General features: G+C 52.2%; 1 protein-coding gene across 3 annotated transcripts in view; it reads right to left on the reverse strand.

The window, feature by feature from the left end:
* Positions 1–18,471, reverse strand: part of SERHL2 (serine hydrolase like 2) — a 30,999-nt gene extending 12,528 nt beyond the window's left edge. For 2 of the 3 annotated variants that reach the window (XM_059401869.1, XM_059401868.1), the window contains exons 1-8: positions 18,385–18,471; positions 17,359–17,508; positions 17,138–17,251; positions 16,718–16,759; positions 16,277–16,296; positions 15,785–15,859; positions 14,227–14,336; positions 13,661–13,740 (exon numbers count right to left, since the gene is read on the reverse strand). In XM_059401869.1, the coding sequence (XP_059257852.1) occupies positions 13,661–13,740; positions 14,227–14,336; positions 15,785–15,859; positions 16,277–16,296; positions 16,718–16,759; positions 17,138–17,251; positions 17,359–17,508; positions 18,385–18,397 (604 nt within the window). In that variant the 5' untranslated portion in view covers positions 18,398–18,471. Of the gene's footprint in view, positions 1–13,660; positions 13,741–14,226; positions 14,337–15,784; positions 15,860–16,276; positions 16,297–16,717; positions 16,760–17,137; positions 17,281–17,358; positions 17,509–18,384 lie in introns of those variants that run through there. The other variant, XM_059401870.1, reaches the window with a different exon arrangement.
* Between the last annotated feature and the right edge of the window lie 219 nt (positions 18,472–18,690).

The raw sequence follows: 18,690 nt of genomic DNA on the forward strand, positions 1-18,690 counted from the left end.
CTCTCTCTCTGCCTGCCTCTCTGCCTGCTTGTCATCTCCCTCTCTGTCAAATAAATAAATAAAAAATCTTAAAAAAAAATAAAAAAAAAAAAAAATAAAAAGGGGGACTGGGGGCGCCTGGGTGGCTCAGTGGGTTAAACCCTCTGCCTTCAGCTCAGGTCATGATCCCAGGGTCCTGGGGATAGAGCCCCACGTCGGTCTCTCTGCTCAGCAGGGAGCCTGCTTCCCCCTCTCTCTCTGCCTACCTGTGATCTATCTCTCTCTCTGTCAAATAAATAAAATCTTTAAAAAAAAAAAAAAAAGGAAATGGGGCATTCTAAAGCTCAAAAAGTGAAAAACAAACTCAACTATTGTTTCAAGTTCATTTGATGGGCGGTGACCGGCCCTACCTTCCGACTTCCGTGTTACTCCCTAACGAAGACGCCTCACAGGAAGGGACGCAGTGGATGGTCCAAAGAGATGAAGATGAACACAAATTTAAGACACCTGACCCCCCTCCCTAACAGAATAATGAGACAAAGGGGGAGGAAGACAGGCAGACACCAGCCATCCTGCAGTTCCCGCAGGTCTCCAAGCCCAGCCCCGGTGCCCAGCCTATTCCCCACTTCTCCGCATCCTCCAGAAGGCTGGAAAGCACCCAGCGAAAATGCCTGATTTGCAAGAGGAAAAGCCAGGAGACAGAAAAAAAAGCCCACAACTTCCAACCTGCCTTTGGCCTTGCCCGCCGTACCTCTGCGGCCTGAGCCACCGGCGCCTGCTCCTCCCACCCTCACTATCAAGGGGCCCAGAAGCGCCCCAGGCTGTGGGGCAAACTGCTTATGAGGGTCACGTGAAATCACGTCTCACATCGTGTGCAGGGGCCCACGGGCTCCCTGGACTCAAACCACCCGCTTCAGATGTCCCCCCGGGAGCCCCACATACAGCTGACAGTGGGGGACAAACTGATTAGCTTTCAGTGGACACAGGCGCAACATACAGTGAAGCTAATTCAAAGTTGTTGGTTTAATTCAAATAAGCACTTCTTTGGAGATATCGATATTAAACAGAAATCTTTTACTCTACCAACATGTACCAGGGGTCAAAGGAGCTGTTATCTCTGCTGCAATATCTCGGCAAAGAGGACTTGATGGGTGCTTCTGTCCGCCTCAGGACGTATTCATGGGTAATTATTCTTTTTTCAAAGACTGATTGGTTGATTGATTTTAGAGACCTTGACAGTGCACCAGGGATTGATTGTTTGATTGATTGATTTTAGAGACAGAGAGAGAGCGCGAGCACCTGCCAGAGGGAACGGAGGAGGGGCAGAGGGAGTGGGAGAGAAGCAGACTCCCTGCCAAGCCCGGGGCCAGATGACCCAAGGCTTGGCTCAGTCTCATGACCCTGAGATCAGGACCTGAGCCAAACTCAAGAGCTGGAAGCTCAACGGACTGAACCATCCAGGTGCTCCCTCGTGGGTAATTATTCCGAACAAGCTGGCTAAGGCACGCCTGGGCGGCTCAGTGGGTTAAAGCCTCTGCCTTTGGCTCAGGTCATAATTCCAGGGTCCTGGGATTGAGCCCCGCATTGGGCTCCCTGCTCAGCGGGGAGCCTGCTTCTCCCTCTCCCTCTGCCTGCTGCTCCCCCTGCTTGGACACTCTCTCTCTGTCGAATAAATACATATATAAAATCTTTTTAAAAAATCTTCTCACTGGCAGCACCAGGGACTCAGAATTTGCTCTGACCATTGACCTGTGTTTTCTTTCATTTCTGTAGAAATGTCTCTGATTCCCTGACAGCTTGCTAACTAAGGCAGAGTCTATGATGGCCGATATCACTTACGACACCTGTATTAACTCATCCTCGGAAATATGACCCCGTATCGATAAAATCAGGCAGAAAGCCACTGGGCTCCGAGAAGCCCTTGACCTCCACATCCCCCTTTCCAAGGTGGCTGGGACTGACTGACTGACCTATTCTCTTGGAAACCCATCGATGTCAGATCAGCTTTAGAGGGAATGAGGGGTTTGACTAGATACTGTTACTTTTCCATAGAGTATACTTGGGGTGAAGATTCATGATAGCATGTGGTCCCAACATATGTCGGAAAATATCCAAGTTCTCAGAGAAGGAACCATGTGACGGTTCCCCTCCATCAGCACAAGGGACCAAAAGTTGTTTCTTGGACCGAGTCAAATCCTTCCATTCCAAAGCTCCCCTACTGCCCCCCCCCCATTCAGCCTGAAGCAGTTACAGAAGAGGCACCTCCCGCCATGTTCCATAGAAATGGAATGTCAAGACTGACAACGGGAAATTAAGGCAGGAAAAATCTCAGCACGTCTGACTCCACGTTACTTCTACCTCCCTTGCTGCAGTGACCTGTAAAGTGAAACCTTCTGCTTAGTCTCGCCCCTAGACACGACGGGCAGAGATTTGCAAAAACTGCTCTTTACCCGAAACCTACCTCGCCCAAGGAGATAAAGAAGTAGCCAGAGGGGTCACCAGTTTCAATTCTTCGAGATTGAAGAATGACTGTGACTCCAGGGGTGGGGTGGAGGGTGGGGGCCTGAAACTGGGCCCTAAAACTAGCAAAAAGCTTAAAATGTGTTTTTCAGGCAATGGTTACCCCCAATCAGCGATTGCGTCTTTTCTGTCCCCATTAACAAACGCACTAGGAGTCTCTGCAGAAGCCTGGACTCCAGATCCGCTGATAGGGTTCAAGCCTTCCTTCCTGGAGACCAGGAGCCTAAGACCCCATGTTGGAGCACGCCCACAGCCCCTCCCATAACCTCCTGGTGTCACGGACTGAATTTCGTCACCCGCCTCCTTCCCAGGTGACGTCTCCGCCCCACACCCCCACGGGACACACGTTTTATGTATATGTTTGCTCAATGTACAGGTTCCTTCTTTCCTGGTAAATCATCAATTTCCCTACCCTTTTATCAAGACCCTTTTATCCCTAACCTTTTATCAAGTGAAGGATTCACTGGATTTTTTTTTCTTCGGAGTCTAGCCCAGCATCAATTGGTTCCTCGGAACTGTACTTCCTGGAATTCTCTAGCTGTCCTTGTGTCTTTAGGATAAATGTGGCGTCAGATGGAAAACCAGACAATCTAAGCCAAGCACATGTACCATGTTTGCTCATCAACTGAACTTAATAGAGAATATATATCACTTTTAAGTTTCCCACCATTTGCACTACAGCAAGTTCCCCCAATGAGGAACTCTAGGTACACACACCCACACCCACACACACATACACACAGGGGACTTGGACCCAGAGGAGACAAACCAGTCACCCTAGCACTGAGGGACATAAAATCAGGGTTGAACATCAAGGCTGAGGGAAGATTGGTGATCCAAAGGCAGAAATGATAAAGGAACTTTCCAGCTCTGAATGTTCGTGAGCCCTGCTCCTGGGCTCTCAGGAGCTATAACTTTAATTTTTACCAAGCTCAGAGTGACCTTATCAAACTCCAAAGTGTGGGTTCTATTTCTGCCCTGATCACACACTGTCCATCAGCTTCGTTAGCAAATAGCCCAAGAGAAACATTTTGAGTAAAAATAAGAGTAAAAATCTAAGTCTGTCTCCATACCTCTGAAGCCTGCAACCTTGTGCTCCTCTCTCTCTCTTTTTTTTTAAGAAATCCTAAAGAGTTTGTTTGTTTTGTGTTGACAGTGACAAGCCCAAGATGGAGTCACTTCCGTTAAGGGCGCCCATCCGCCAACCAAGACTTAACACCTGACAGGGCAGTTTCAGCCCTGGTGGGGGAGGTAGCCTCTGACCAGGAAACATGGGACCTCCTGGTCATCACCAGCAAGTTTACTGACCGATCCTTTCTGCACCCCTTATGAGGGCGACCTCATCCGAAAGAATGCATTCTTTGCAAGTAATTTCCTTCCTCCACTCTCCCTCTGCCTTTAAAACCCTTTTCTTGGGCGCCTGGGTGGCTCAGTGGGTTAAGCCGCTGCCTTCGGCTCAGGTCGTGATCTCAGGGTCCTGGGATCGAGTCCCGCATCAGGCTCCCTGCTGGGAGCCTGCTTCCTCCTCTCTCTCTCTCTGCTTGCCTCTCTGCCTACTTGTGATCTCTGTCAAATAAATAAATAAAATCTTTAAAAGAAAGAAAAAGTTAAAAAAAAAAAATAAAACCCTTTTCTTTTCTACAGCTTAAGGAGTGCATTAAGCTTTCTCTTTGGGCTGCTGCCCAATCCATGAGTCATTTATTTTATTTTAAAGATTTTATTTATTGGGGCACCTGGGTGGCTCAGTTGTTGAGCGTCTGCCTTCAGCTCAGGTAATGATCCCTGGGTCCTGGGATCAAGCCCCACATCGGGTTCCCTGCTAAGCAGGAACTCTGCTTCTTCCTCTCCCACTCCCCCGCCTGTGTTCCCTCTCTCACTGTGTCTCTGTCAAATAAAAAAGCAAAATCTTTAAAAAAAAAAAAAAAGGTTTTATTTATTTATTTGACAAAGATCACAAGTAGGCAGAGGCAGGCAGAAAGAGAGGGGGAAGCAAGCTCCCTGCCGAGCAGAGAGCCCGATGCGGGACTCGATCCCAGGACCCTGGGATCATGACCCGAGCCGAAGGCAGAGGCTTAACCCACTGAGCCGCCCAGGCGCCCCTCCATGAGTCATTTAATAAAACCAATTAGATCTTCAGATTTCCTCAACTTAATTTTTGTGATTTAATACTGTGTTCTTGGAATAAACACCACTGCCAGCCGTCAACCAGTAGTTAGCATCCTGGAGCCATCCTATCCCGTCCGGTAGCCAATTCCCCCATCCCCCACGGCAACCGTTCTGCCCCTCTTTCAATGCTCTTGGCATTCTGACCGGGTCCCAGGACCTGGAGGCACTCCCTCCTGCCGTGGGCAAGGCCTCTGCTCATGGTACCCCCAGGTCTGGAATGTTCACTGCCTCATCCTTTTCACCTTTCTGGGCACTATCCTCAGTCTTCATGACCCTTAAGTCTCCTGGGCAGGAGTCCTATAGGTGCAGCTCCCCTTCCCTGGATGGGTAACCTCCGTGGGGAGTGACATCTGTCCCCTGACCCCTGCTCTCTACTATAGGACTACAGGGCAGGGCTTCTGCTTGTATCCCCAGCTAAGTACACACCCGGTTGACCTACTGAAGTGCTGAGTGATCTGAAATGGTGGATGGTATCAGCCCTGGGATGGGCATAGGAAATGGGGCGAATGCCCTGAGTCCTCCCTCTCCGGCCTTAGTTTCCTCATCTGCAAACAAAGGGGCCCTGAACCCTGAGAGTCCTAACTGCAACCCTTGGGACAACAGAGCCAGGTGGATAGGGTAGTGGGGAGGGTGCAGGGGGAGGGCGCCCGGGACCTCGGCCCAGCTGGCTGGGGGGCCTGAGCCCGGGGCTTTCCCAGGACCACAGAGGAAGCCGATACCCAGCACCCAATATACAAAGGTTAAGAGTCAGCTCACAAACACTTTCAACCCATTCCCTCCCCCTTCCTGTGCTGGGACCCACCAGCAGAGGCCGGGCTGAGTGTGGACAGGGCCCGTGGACACAGCAGCCCTGGGAGCCTGTTCTGACAGTGGTCATTGCTTGTGGGGCACGGAATGTGCTTCCAGCTCTTCTGCTTTGCTTTGCTTTCCTGCCTTCCTTCCTTTCTTTCTTTCTTTTTTTTTTAAGATTTTGTTTAGCTGAGAGGGGGGTGTGTAAGAGCCTGCTGGCTCCAGAGCAGGGGGAGAGGCAGAGAGGGAGAATCTCAAGCAGACTCTGGGCGGAGCATGAACTGAGCCACTCAGGCGCCCCTCCTCCCACTTTTCCAAAAGAAACGGGAAATTTTCAGGGCCCCTGGGTGTCTCAGTGGTTAAGCGTCTGCTTTTGGCTCAGGTCATGATCCCACGGTTCTGGGATCAGGTCCCGCATCGGGTTCCCTGCTCAGTGGGGAGTCTGTTTCTCCCTCTGCCAGCTGCTCCCCCTGCTTGTGTGCTCTCTCTCTGACAAATACATACATAAAATCTTAAAAAAAAAAAAAAAAAAAAAAAAGGAACTGGAAATCTTCATTTTTACATAAAAGTTTCTATTTGAAATATGAGCACATATTCAAAATCCCCCTCATGAGATATTTCTGTCATCGACTGTACAAATCAAAAAAATCAGGCCAAGTGGCCCCGATAGCAGGCCGGATGTGGGGGCCAGACAGTGACAGAGGACTGTGCTTTGTCATTAGGGAACCCCAACCAGTGCTGGGCTCACCCTCCCTCAGGCCAACACCTCGAGCTTGTCTCACGACCTAAGCCGGTATTATGACAGGAACACAGTGAAGATGGTGGATGAGGACCTGGCCCTCTCCCAGCCCTGGCTTACTGCTTCCTGCTTTCTCCCAGAAGCCAGGTTGAGCTCGTACATGCCACCCCAAAATGTATCTCCGGCATATTTTAGGCTGATACATATATATATATATTTTTAAGATGTACTTATTTGACAGAGAGAGGGAGATCACAAGTAGACAGAGAGGCAGGCAGAGAGAGAGGGGGAAGCAGGCTCCCCGCTGAGCAGAGAGCCCCATGTGGGGATTGATCCCAGGACCCTGAGATCATGACCTGAGCCAAAGGCAGAGGCTTAACCCACTGAACCACCCAGGCACCCCTGGGCTGATTATCTGATTATTTTTAAGAATCAGAAGATTCAAGAAGTTTTTCTTTTTGACCTTCCCTGTAACTGCCTAAAAGGATTCAGATACAGTTCCTGCTCCAGGAAGAAGCACTCACCATAGATCACTATGTCATACTCCAAACTGGGTGCGGTAGAGAGGGAGGAACTTAGGAATTTGAAAATTCCTCTTTATGTCTCATTGTTCCCGATGGCTCAGCAAACACTTGCTTACCGAACATTTACTCTTTCCACTCCTTCTGTGAATTGCCTTCCTTCCCTTTGGAGCCTCAGACCCCTTACCCCCTTTTCCTTAGTCCAGAGTGGCCTGTATACCTCATTTTACCTGTCTTTGGAATCTCTCATGTTTGTGTGGACTCCCTGCATGTACGGAATTAGATGTTATTTTCTCCTGTTAACTTACCAATTTAATTCTTAGACCAGCTGGAAGAAACTTGAAGGATGGGGTAAAATTTTTTCTCCCCAACACCTCAAAGCCTTTCCTGGCAGCTCCCCTGCCCCTGCTCATCTTCTTCCGGGATTATCTGTGTGACGAGCTCCCTCACCTGTGTCGCTTTTGCTCAAAAGTCACTTCTCCATGAGGCCAACCCAGACTATTCTATTTTTTTTTAATTTTATTTATTTAATTGACACAGAAAGAGATCACAAGTAGGCAGAGAGGCAGGCAGAGAGAGAGAGAGGAGGAAGCAGGCTCCCTGCTGAGCAGAGAGCCCGATGTGGGGCTCGATCCCAGGACCCTGAGATCATGACCTGAGCCGAAGGCAGCGGCTTAACCCACTGAGCCACCCAGGCGCCCCAGACTATTCTATTTAGAAGAGCAAACTGCAAGTTCTGCTGCACGTCCTGATCCCATCACACTCCTCTGCCTCTCCCCGCACACTCTCCCCAACACACACCGGGAAGGGCAGGGAGAATGCCACGTGCAAACCAAGGGATGCCTGAGGCTACCAGACCTAGGAGAGACATATACAGAGGCTGCCGATACTCTGACTCTAGCTCCAAACTGACTCTAGCTCCAAACTGTGAGACAGTAAATAAATATTTATCCAGCCATCCAGTCTGGGGAAACTTTGTAATGGCAAGTCCAGGAAACGAATACAGATTTTGGAGGGTATTTTTTTTTTTTTAAGATTTTATTTATTTATTTGACAGAGATCACAAGTAGGCAGAGTCAGGCAGAGAGAAAGAGGAGGAAGCAGGCTCCCTGCCGAGCCGAGAGCCCGATGTGGGACTCGATCCAAGGATCCTGGGATCATGACTCGAGCCGAAGGCAGAGGCTTTAACCCACTGAGCCACCCAGGCGCCCCTTGGAGGGTATTTTTGAGGACCTCCAGAAGAGAGGAATTCACCCAAATCTATTGGTATTGACGTGAATCTGACTGCAATTATTTGGCCTGGCTTCTTAGCCTCAAGAGGCTTCTAAAAGTTCAATCTAAATTATTATTATTATTCTTGGGACGCCTGGGTGGCTCAGTTGGTTAAGCAGCTGCCTTCGGCTCAGGTCATGATCCCAGCGTCCTGGGATCGAGTCCCACATCGGGCTCCTTGCTCCGCAGGGAGCCTGCTTCTCCCTCTGACTCTGCCTTCCACTCTGTCTGCCTGTGCTCGCTCTCACTCTCTCTCTCTTACAAATAAATAAATAAAATCTTTTAAAAAAAAAATAAATTATTATTATTATTCTTAAAGATTTTATTTATTTGTCAGACAGAGATAACAAGTAGACAGAGAGAGAAGGGGAAGCAGGCTCCCTGCCGAGCAGAGAGCCCGATGCGGGGCTCAATCCCAGGACCCCGAGATCACGACCCGAGCCAAAGGCAGAGAGGTTCAACCCACTGAGCCACCCAGGCGCCCCTCAATCTGAAATTATATGAAAAGTTCCAGCAAAGCACATTTTTTAAGAAACCTATACGGACATCACTCTTTTCTCTGCACTTGAGTATACAATCAGGCCAAGCTAGTTAAAACTGGACTCATTTTACAAATGAGTTAATCTCAACTTGGCTATCTTTGAGGCAAATAAGGGTGATTTTTGTGAGAAAGATTATGTTTCAATAACACACCTTTGTGGATGTTAGATTCTAGTTCTTATGAATTATCTCTGAGTATCCGTTGTTTGCCTAAAAAACTGGGCTCAATCCTGAAATTTTCTGGTTTCTTCAAATACCTGGTTCTGACTCTTCAGAGCTAAAGTTTCCCATTTCCTCCCATACGTCAACGTGAAACCACTGAGAGTTAAAACCATCTTTTTAATTTTTTAAATTTAATTTAAATTTAATTTTTTTCACGAAGCCTTGAAGACCGAAGCTAGATAGCTCGAGAGAAGTAAACTTCCAAGAAATTGCCCTAACAGCTCATTTTTTTTTTTTTTAAGATTTTATTTATTTATTTGACAGAGATCACAGGTAGGCAGAAAGAAAGAGAGAGGATGAGACAGGCTTCGCACTGAGCAGAGAGCCCAATGTGGGGCTTGATCCCTTGATCCCAAAACCCTGGGATCATGACCCAAGCTGAAGGCAGAGGCTTTAACCCACTGAGCCACCCAGGTGCCCCTCAACAGCTCATGTTTAAACAATCTTCATGTCTGTTGCTGGGGGGCCTGCTCAGGAAGATAACAGAGACATGCAAACTGTAGGCCAGGGTGAGGTGTCAGCCCTCACTCCATCTGAACATGCCTCAAGCCCAACAGCTAGAAATCTCGCCAAGGACACTCAGGACTCAAGACACTGGGTTTACAACTTGAGCTAACCATTAACCTGTTTTTGTTTCCACAAAATCCCTCTCGTTGATTACTTGATGGCTTTGCACAATACAGATCTAACTTTGAGAGCCCGCCTGCAGTGCCTCCTAAAATGAGAGGACTGGTTAACCAAAGTAACCTATTTTCAAGACTAAGACTGGTTCACTGAATCTGGAGCAAACTTGTTACAACAAAACAACAGAGTAGTTAGACTTCAGCCAAGAGGAAACAATGTTGATCTGTGATGTTTTTCTAAGGAAAAAAAAAAAAAAAAAGACAAACACAAAGGCGGAAAATATTAATTCATCACCACACCTTGGGACTTTCCCTATGGAAAAGTACTTTTCCTAGTACTTGCTCATGAGGCTGCTTGGAAGGAAAGGAGGCTCTGACCTTGGAGAAAGAAGACCAAAACCAAACCAAACCAAACAAAACAAAACAAAAATACCATCACCACCACCACCAACAAAAATAACACAAAAAACACACAAGAGTCAGGATCCCCCAAAGCTTGGAAGATGGCACACCCCCAGAGCACAGACTTCACCCCACTGCTTTTGGAGAAGGAATCTGCTAACTGTTCTTGTGAGCCCGTGACGGACCTCAAGGTATTACTCAGGAGACAGACACACTAGCAGAGGAGTAGGACTCCTTGGGGTTGTTGGTTTCGCTCCATATCCCCACCTCTTTTTCTTGGAAAGATAATCCCATGGTCAGAATTTCATAAACTTCAGCGTCTTCAGGTGACATGTCTGACTGCTGAATATGGTACCTGAAGCCCTTCCCCATACATGACCACGCCGACCCCACAGCTATGCCCACCACCTTTCTCTAATGAGCCCAACTTCATGGTAACTTATGGAAAAGCAACTATAGTTGCAACATACCAGATGAAAATTACTTATCAGAAAGTATTTCTCACTGGAGGACTCTATGTACCCTGCTTCTTTTTAACACCCTCAACAGTGTCCCCTGTAATGACCTCTGGAAGCTCATGGAAGGACGCGAGAACATAAGGTCATAAAAACCAAATACTCGCTAACAGAAAGACTGTGACTACTTGTTTCACGTAACCCATGTTCTGGGCCACCATCTCCTCGTTTTAGTTCAGCAAAGCTGGATTAATCAGTCTTCAGGTTACACTACCTCCTGCTACGTACAAATCAAAGGTCACAAAATAGTGCGTACCTTAAGGAAATCTCTTCCCCTTTCTAGGCATGTAATATGAATTTCAGTGGAGGGACACTTGGGTGGCTCAGTGGGTTAAGCCTCTGCCTTCGGCTCAGGTCATGATCTCAGGGTCCTGGGATCGAGCCCCGCATCAGGCTCTCTGCTCAGCGGGGAGCCTGCTTCCCCCTCTCTCTCTGCCTGCCTCTCTGCCTACTTGTGATCTCTGTCTGTCAAATAAATAAATAAAATCTTTATTTTTTTAAAACATTTTATTTATTTGACACAGAGAGAGAGACAGCAAGAGAGGGAATGCAAGCAGGGGGAGTGGGAGAGGAAAAAGCACTAAAGCTAAACTAAGCACTGCTCTGGGTTAGACCTCAGTGGAACAGGGATGCGTCTGTACAGTACATTCATCAGGCTGCACACATATTCATACTTGCTGCACACACATTAACGCTCCCTCTGAAACGGATGTTCCCCTTGACAAAATAAAGACAATAAGCTACTTGGTTGCAACAAATCTCTAAAGTCCCAGACTCCGATTTGGACGGTTTTCGCAGATGATTTTCTTGGATTTCCCAAGGATTTAGGTCCATTTGACTCAGAACATTTCCTCAAATGTGGAATTTTCTGTATTCCTAATTCTTCTGTGCTCCTTAATCACAACACGTGGTATAAAACATTGTACAGAAACTATTAACCGAAGCACAAAAATTCTAGTCAGGCAGAGTGTAGGGTTTTAAGCCGGAACTGAGGACTGTCTATGATTAAGCACAAAAAGGATCCCTTCCTCTCCCCCCTCCCCCCATCTCTGCCCCACTGCAGCCAGGAAGTAGCCAGAGCAATCATCAGCCCCTTGCACTCAAGAATGAGGGATGATCAAAGGCCCAGGGGACCAAAGCTAGTAACCAGCAAGTAACAGGGCCACTGAGGCTGCTGTAGGGTCCTTACCCAAACTTGCTTGGTCTGGAAACGCTGCCTGCCGCCCTGTTTCTGCGAGACAATACTCAAGCCCAATGCCAGGATAACCAAGTGTTAATTCGTTTTGCAGAGACGCAAGGAGTCAGCCAGAACTGCTCAGACCACTGACCTCCCCGTAGACCCTCCCCTACTTTACTAACCTCCTTTATCTGGTTTTAAGTCTCAGAGCTCTTCTCCCCTTTACCAGACCCCTTCCCATTTGCCTTAAAAAAAAAAAAAAAAAAAAACCAAACACCAAAAAACAAAACCCCTTGCGTTCCCCCACAGGGAGGTCTTCCCCGTTCTCCTCGCCTCCTGAGTGTCTGGCTCTGCTGTGCATCGGGCAGATGAACTTGGGTTCAGGTATAGGATCGGGCTGGGCTCGTGGAGCGGTCCCTGCTCTCTGCTGCCCCAGAGTGGACTGGGGACCGTCAGAGGCTCTGGGACCTGAGGACAAGGACTCCCGAACAGCCTGGAACACCGGCTCTCCCGGTGTCCCAACCCCCGATGGGGGCTCAGAGCCTGCTCGGTCTTGTTTTGGGTTAAGCTCCGGCCCCAAAGGGCCATGGCTGCTGCACAGGGGCTGGGCCTGACAAAGCGACCCGGCTGCCTTACCCAGCCCCTTCTCTCCTCACCCTCCCTGACGACTGCGTCAGTGTCCGTGCTCACCCCTTCATGGGACCCGGGCTTGGCCTAATCAGCTTCCCCTGCCTGCCTGGGAACATGTCTTATTCCAGATTAGCCCACTTCTGTGCTGGGCCATCTGTGGGGGCCCGCTGGGAAGCCCAGGCCCATGGGCCTCTGCCTTGACCTCCCCTCTCCATGGCAGATTTGCCAAGGTTCAGAGATGATAACAGACATTTCTTCACAACAAGTCACAGACCGGAAACCCAAGGCCACAACATCCCTTAAGCATATTCTACACACCTCATGGTGTGTTGGCAACTTCTGGCAACTTCTGCAACTTCTGGCCACACAGCAGATCACTGGCTTCTTGGTAGCAACTAGAAATTCCAGCCACACAAGGCCCAGAGTTCCCAGTGATAACCACTGGCCAGGACCACAGTCCCCGCCACTCTGTGCTGACTCCCAGTGGCCCAGTTAATGCCACAACTTGGTCAAATCTGGCAAGCCCTTGGGGTTTTGACCCCTGCCACCTTTGCTACTTTATGAGCTGAAGCCACATTCACCTCCCTGCTTGATCCTCTCAGAACATTAGCACGAAGATCCTAAGACATTATCTATCACCCAAGAAAAAGGGGGGGGGGATGTCTAAATGGGGAAAGGGAACTTGCCCAAGATCTCTGAGCTAGCAGAGCCAGGAATCAGCCCAAGGCTTTGGACCAAATTTAATGCCTGGTCCATTTTACCACACTGTCTCCCCTGGGCTTCACCTCTGGGAGCCGCCTCCAGGACCCCCTCTGTAGGGTTTCTTCCAGAACACCTTCTGTTTCTTTTACTACACTTATAAGAAAATGTCTCTTGCTTGTCTGTTCTCCTCCTAGAATGGACTCCCCTGACCTGGCCTCATCCCGGCTCAACCCCTGGCAGAGTCAGTTCCAGGCAGGGCCCTTGGGAAGGGCACCGTCGGGTCGTGCCAGCTGGCAGGACCGGCCCACCCGGAAAGGGGCAGTGTCTGCTGCTACTCACCGCGGCTCCGTGGCCACACGTGGGGCTGGCACTGACCGGGACCTTGGTAAAGTTTTCCCGAATGGACATAGCAGAAAACAAAGTGCAGAAAACACGGGCCCGAGGCTGCCCTGAAACCAAGGTGCCTCCTGTGCTATGTCTCCCATTTCAAAAAACCCCCTTCAAGTCACCCTGCCCCATCGGACGGCCTCAAACCCTAGCCTGGGACACCGGCACCCACCGCACAGGGTCAGCAGATCACGGCTGGGACGCTCCCCAACATTCACCCCCGACACACCTGACGGGGCTCTCCATAGGCCTTTCTGGGAGGCGCAGCAGCTGTCTGACCTGGTATGCGTCCCTTGGTCTAGCAGAGCCTCAGTTTCCCCTGCCGTGCACGGAGTGAGAATAGGGCACGAGACACTGTTTGCTGAGCACTCGGTGCTATGCTGGTCCGGAGAGCAATGAGCCATGAGACTTCGCGGGTATCGCTCCTCAGTAAGAGCAGGGCCGGTCAGCCACGGCCAGAGCCGGCAAGTCCCTACCTGTGGCCACCTTGGTGGTTCCTCTCTGCAGGAGGAGTCGCGCGCTCTCCTCACTCACGTGACTGTTGTTCTTCATGAACCTGGGGAGGAGAGAGGGACGCTGGATGACTGGGGGCAGGGGAGGCCCGAGGGAAAGAAGAGGAGGCCCCACAAGGGACACAGGCATGTGGCAGTGGGGACATTCACATCGGCAGCGTGTGTGTGTGTGTGTGTGTGTGTGTGCGTGCACGTGTGCCCACTTACAGGGAGAGGAAGAGGGGTAGAGAGTAGGTGGAAAGGCGTCTTGGGAGACGAAGGGCGTGGCTACAGAGCCGGGAGGACCCGAGGCAGGGGAGTCCCGGCTGCCCCAGCTGCGGTGTCTGGAGAGAGCCGGGAAGCCTGACACCTGCGGTGAGCGCAGAGAGAAACAGGCTCCGTGTGATCTGTGTGATCTGTGTGATCTGTGTGTAGGAGCCTGAGGCTTCCTCGGTGCCCCAGAGACGTCCTCTCTTGGTATCCCACTGCTTGCCCAGGTCTTTTGCACCAGCCGGCCCCCCCTGCCCCCCCCCCCCCCCCCCAGCACTCACCTCTGCAGCATCTCCTCTGGGCTGGCCACCTGCCGAGGCTTCTGGGAGGCCTCCACCTGCAGCATGTACTCGATGGCTCCCCGCCGGTAGGTCGGCACGCGCTCTATTCCCTGGGACAGGAGGGCTCTGCTGGGTGGCGGGAGTCTGGCTGCAGACAGAAGGGCTCGGCCCCCGCCCCCACCCTCGGGGCTCCCCAGGCCCTCAGCCTGGACCCCTTCTGACCCAGCGAAGGGCAGCACCAGATCAGCCCCTGAAGGTTAGCCCCGTGATCTGTCAGCCCAGTCAGCCCCGCCTGGGGTCCGGACGGCTGGAGGGGTCAGGGTGGATGATGGAGGGGAAAGGAAATCGCTGCCAACGGCCAGTGCTTTGCAAGGGTTCAGTATTCTGTCCTTAAAACCCGGGCCACCCAGGCTTGGAGTTTCAGCTGGCTTAGCGCATGCGGGACTCCGGCTGGTAGAGAGGAGACGGCAGAAGGCATACAGCCCAGGCGCTCCCGGCTCCCCCACCCCGTTGTATGCCTGTTTCCACGCCTGGCTCCCTCCCACAGCCCAGCCCTGGCCACAGGCCGCTGCCGAGAGAAACAGCAGCTGGAAGGGACACGACCATGCAGGCCCCCCCACCTGCCCCGAGAGTACGCGACAGGGATGACCAAACACCGAGATTCTCTGTGGGAGAGGCTGGGGCACCGCGCTGGGTAACTCAGTGGCCGAGACAAATCGAGGGAGAGTAGCCCAGAGTCTCACCGGAGCCTCACAGTCACCCACAGAGCTCTCCATTCATGAGACCAGCACTTACTGGGCGCTTACTGTGTGCTGGGGATTGGACAGGTGGTGGGAAAAAGACAGCCTGCTTTGCGCCCTTTTGGCATTCGTGGTCATTTTACAGAGAAGAAACCCAAACTGGTGATGAAGTGGTGTCATAATTGAGAGGCTGAGCTCCTGGGAACCAAGTGACAGAATGTGGCAGCGGGCAGGCAACTCCAAGGTCACCTAGTCCAACCTCCTGGTTTTACAGGTGAGGAAACTGAGGCCCAGGTAGGCCAAGTGACTGGCCCAGGGTCACCCAGCAGATCAGTGGCAGAAGCCAGGACTCCTGCAGGAACAGCACTGTCTGTTGTTACTGGTGGTGGTGGCGGCGGCAAGAGAGATCCACACGTTCCCATCTGTCCACCCTCAGGGCTGCTGTGTGCTGTTGTGCGATGTGCACACAGCACAAAGGCACACAACTGAACGTGGGGGGGTGGGGCTCCTCATGCAGTGTGCTCCCAGAGCTTCCTCAATCCCCTGTCCTGACCCTCTCCCACCCCTGCCACTTCGTGATACACTTGGCATTCTGTAGATCCCAGGCCACATACAGCGTTTCCAAGGATGACAAAGGCTTCTGCTCACTCCTAGGGGTACAGGCTGCATACCCTGTCCTCTCCGGGGGCCCCTCGGTCCCCCTTTGTCTACCTTCTGCCACCTCCTCCCACCTCCCTGCCAAAAAGGGCAGGGCTGAGGACACCACCCGGGGCCTGGGTCTCCCCCGTGATAGCATGCATGAAAGGCCCCATTCTTACTTTAGGGTCCAGGGGAAATGGCCATGTGTCCAGCAAGATAAGTTTATTCACCATCTCGGGGAAGATACTGGAAAACTACGATGGGATCCAAAAAGGGAAGAATGAGTACGAGAGGAAGAAGGCAAAAGGACTCCAACTTTTCCCTGGGGATGCTGACGTTTCCAAGGGGCTGGGACAAGAGTCTGTATTCCCTTCAGGGCAGCCTCCCCTCTCCCCGACCTGGAGATCCACACCCAGGCCAAAGGTCACACCCTGGTGGATGGCTGGATTCCAGAGTTGGAAACTCTGAACTCTGCCAGGAATCTCCAGTTTCACCAACCTCCCTGTAGTAAGGATTATTACTGCCATCTATAAAGCAGACTGGCACTAGGCCATCAAATACTGGGTTCAAATTCGTGAAATGAAGAGGGACTTCCTTTCCCAGAAACTTCTCCCACCGCCCTCCCCCCACCTCCTGCCCCATCTGCAGTCACTGCAAAGCCACCTACTTACCATTGCGCCCACCGCGCCACCTGGGGGGAATAAAGAGTCCTGGGCTGGTATTCCACCAATCCTACTAAAACTTCCTCCCAGGGGCTGCCCCACCCCAGGCTAAGAGGCCTCGCCCTCTCCCACCAGGGACCAGGGCTCTTTATTCCCTATCAAACTTGGGGTTCCCTCCCCGGGGGGCCACATGACCCCTTCATCAGACCTAGCCACTCGAAAAGTCACATTTCCTTTGTCACATGGGAAGACAGCCGCCTCTGGGGCCCTATGTCCCTTGGGGAGCTGCCTCAGGCCAAAGGTACCCAGTGCCCACAGACTCCCTCATCTCTCTTACGTCTCTCTGCAGTGCCCAGAAGTGCAGGGTCCCTGTGTATCACTTCCTCCCCCTCCTTCGCAGCCCCTCAGCCCAGTCAGCCGCCTGCTCACCCAGGTGTAAACTGTACTCACCAAAACTATGGCCCACGATGGAGAAATGCTTCCACTTCAAGGCTGAAACACAGAGGGCAAGGTTTTAGTGGGCCCAGCCTCCCCCAACCCTCTGTCCTGCAGTCCTTGTGCTCAGGACATCTTTCCCCAGCATCTAGGGTTGCCCATTCAGGAAACGAGCTTAGAGGGATTGCAGCTTCTTTACAGGGGTGGAACCCCCGAAGGAAGAGCTCTTTTTGGCAGCCCTCTCCAACTTTCCCAAAGTCACCCATGAATTTATGGGTGACCCCAGATCACTCCCAGTCCAACATTGTTTCCTGGCTACCACACCCCACTCAACGAACAGAAGCGATGTCCCAATGCACCCTTACACACACACACACATACACACACACTCTCTCTCTCTCTCTCTCTCTCTCTCTCTCTCGTTCTGCCTCTTACCTGCTACAACTCTCCGGATCTCACTCACAAAGTTTTCCTGGTAATACGGGACACCAGGGCTGTAATGGGACGAGAGCCCGTGTCCCCCGAAATCCATGGCAACGTAACAAAAGTCTGAGACGAGATGGAAAGGGAGAAGGCATCTAGGTCGGCGGCGTCTCCCACCCCTCATTCCCCGGCAGTCTGTGTCGCCTGGCCCCTTGGCTTCCCTTCAGTCCCACCTTTTGGAAGAAGAGGGATGAGTCTGTCAAAAGAGCTGGCATTGTCCAGCCAGCCGTGCAGGCAAAGAACTGGGGGGGCCTGCTGGGAGCCCCAGACTTTGGCAGCGATGTAGCCCCAGGGCACAGCCAGCTTCAGCTCTGAGAGCAAACCTGGAACACAGCCACACACTCACTCAAGAAGGTACTTTTTGAGCCCCTCATCCGTTACCCCAGTGTGTTCAGGGCAAAAGCCCAGGGGGCCCAGGTTCCCACATCGCCCCCAGGGATTACAGGGAGAGCCTGACGTGGGTTTGGGGATACCCAGAGGAAGGAAATTTAAACTGGGTCCGCAGAGTGAGGAAAACCAGGAAAAGCAGGGGAGGGTTTCATGGCAGAACTTTGTGGAATTGGCTAGCCCTGGGCTCGGACACTTGCTGGGTGTGCAATCTTGGGCCGCTTGGTAAAACCTCCTGAGCTCCAGTTTCCTTTTCTATAAAACGGGGATTAAACAGTCCTGGCAATAACCAACACAGTCTAAACTTTCGGAGGGCAGATGGGGTGGTCCCTCTCACTTCCTCACAGCAAGGCAGATCATTATCACTCTCCCTTCGCAGACCAGCACCCCGAGGCATGGGGAGGTGCAGTCTGAGCCCAGAGATCCCCAGGGAGAATGAAGAGGAGCGAGGATTTGGTGCCGGACCCCCGACCGGACCACCCAGCACCACGCTGTCTCCGGCCTAATCGGATCAGGGCTGCCTTCTCCGGGGTCCGGCACTGACCTGTTCTGCTGGCCCACCCGGGCCGGCTGGAAACCTTGCCGCCCCAGAGCGCCCCCCCGGCTTGCTCCTCTAACTTGGAGCTCCCGGAACCCTTAGAAGCCACGTGCAGCCCTCTCCCGGGGTCCCCACCCTCCCGGGGGTCCAATCAACCCGCTCCCACTTCCTCTCCGGGGGTGTGGGGGGCGGCAAGGAGGTGGGGGGGCGGCGGGAGAGGGTGGCGTCCCCCGCCCCACTCCGTCCTAAGCGTCCCGCGGCGCAGCGTCTTCACCCTTTGCAGCCATTCCGCCGTCGCGCAGCGGTCCTGACGCCGACGTGAGGTCGCGGCCGGTGGAATAAATGTCACAGCTTCAGGCCCCGCCCCCGCCTGCCGGCCCGCCCACCCCTCCGGCCCGGCCCCGCCCCTCCGCCCAGACCCGAGCCCTCCAGTCCCTCCCGTCCGCCCGCGCCCCGGCAGGCGGAGCGGGACTTCCCGCTGACAAGGGTCCTTGACTTGGCTCTCAACTCCGTCCCTGAAGTCCCTGAGCGCCCAGAGACGCCCACCTGGCGGCTACAGAGCCCTGGGCGGTGGCCAAAC

The sequence above is a fragment of the Mustela nigripes genome, chromosome 6 (assembly GCF_022355385.1).
Source record: "Mustela nigripes isolate SB6536 chromosome 6, MUSNIG.SB6536, whole genome shotgun sequence".
Lineage (NCBI taxonomy): Eukaryota > Metazoa > Chordata > Mammalia > Carnivora > Mustelidae > Mustela > Mustela nigripes.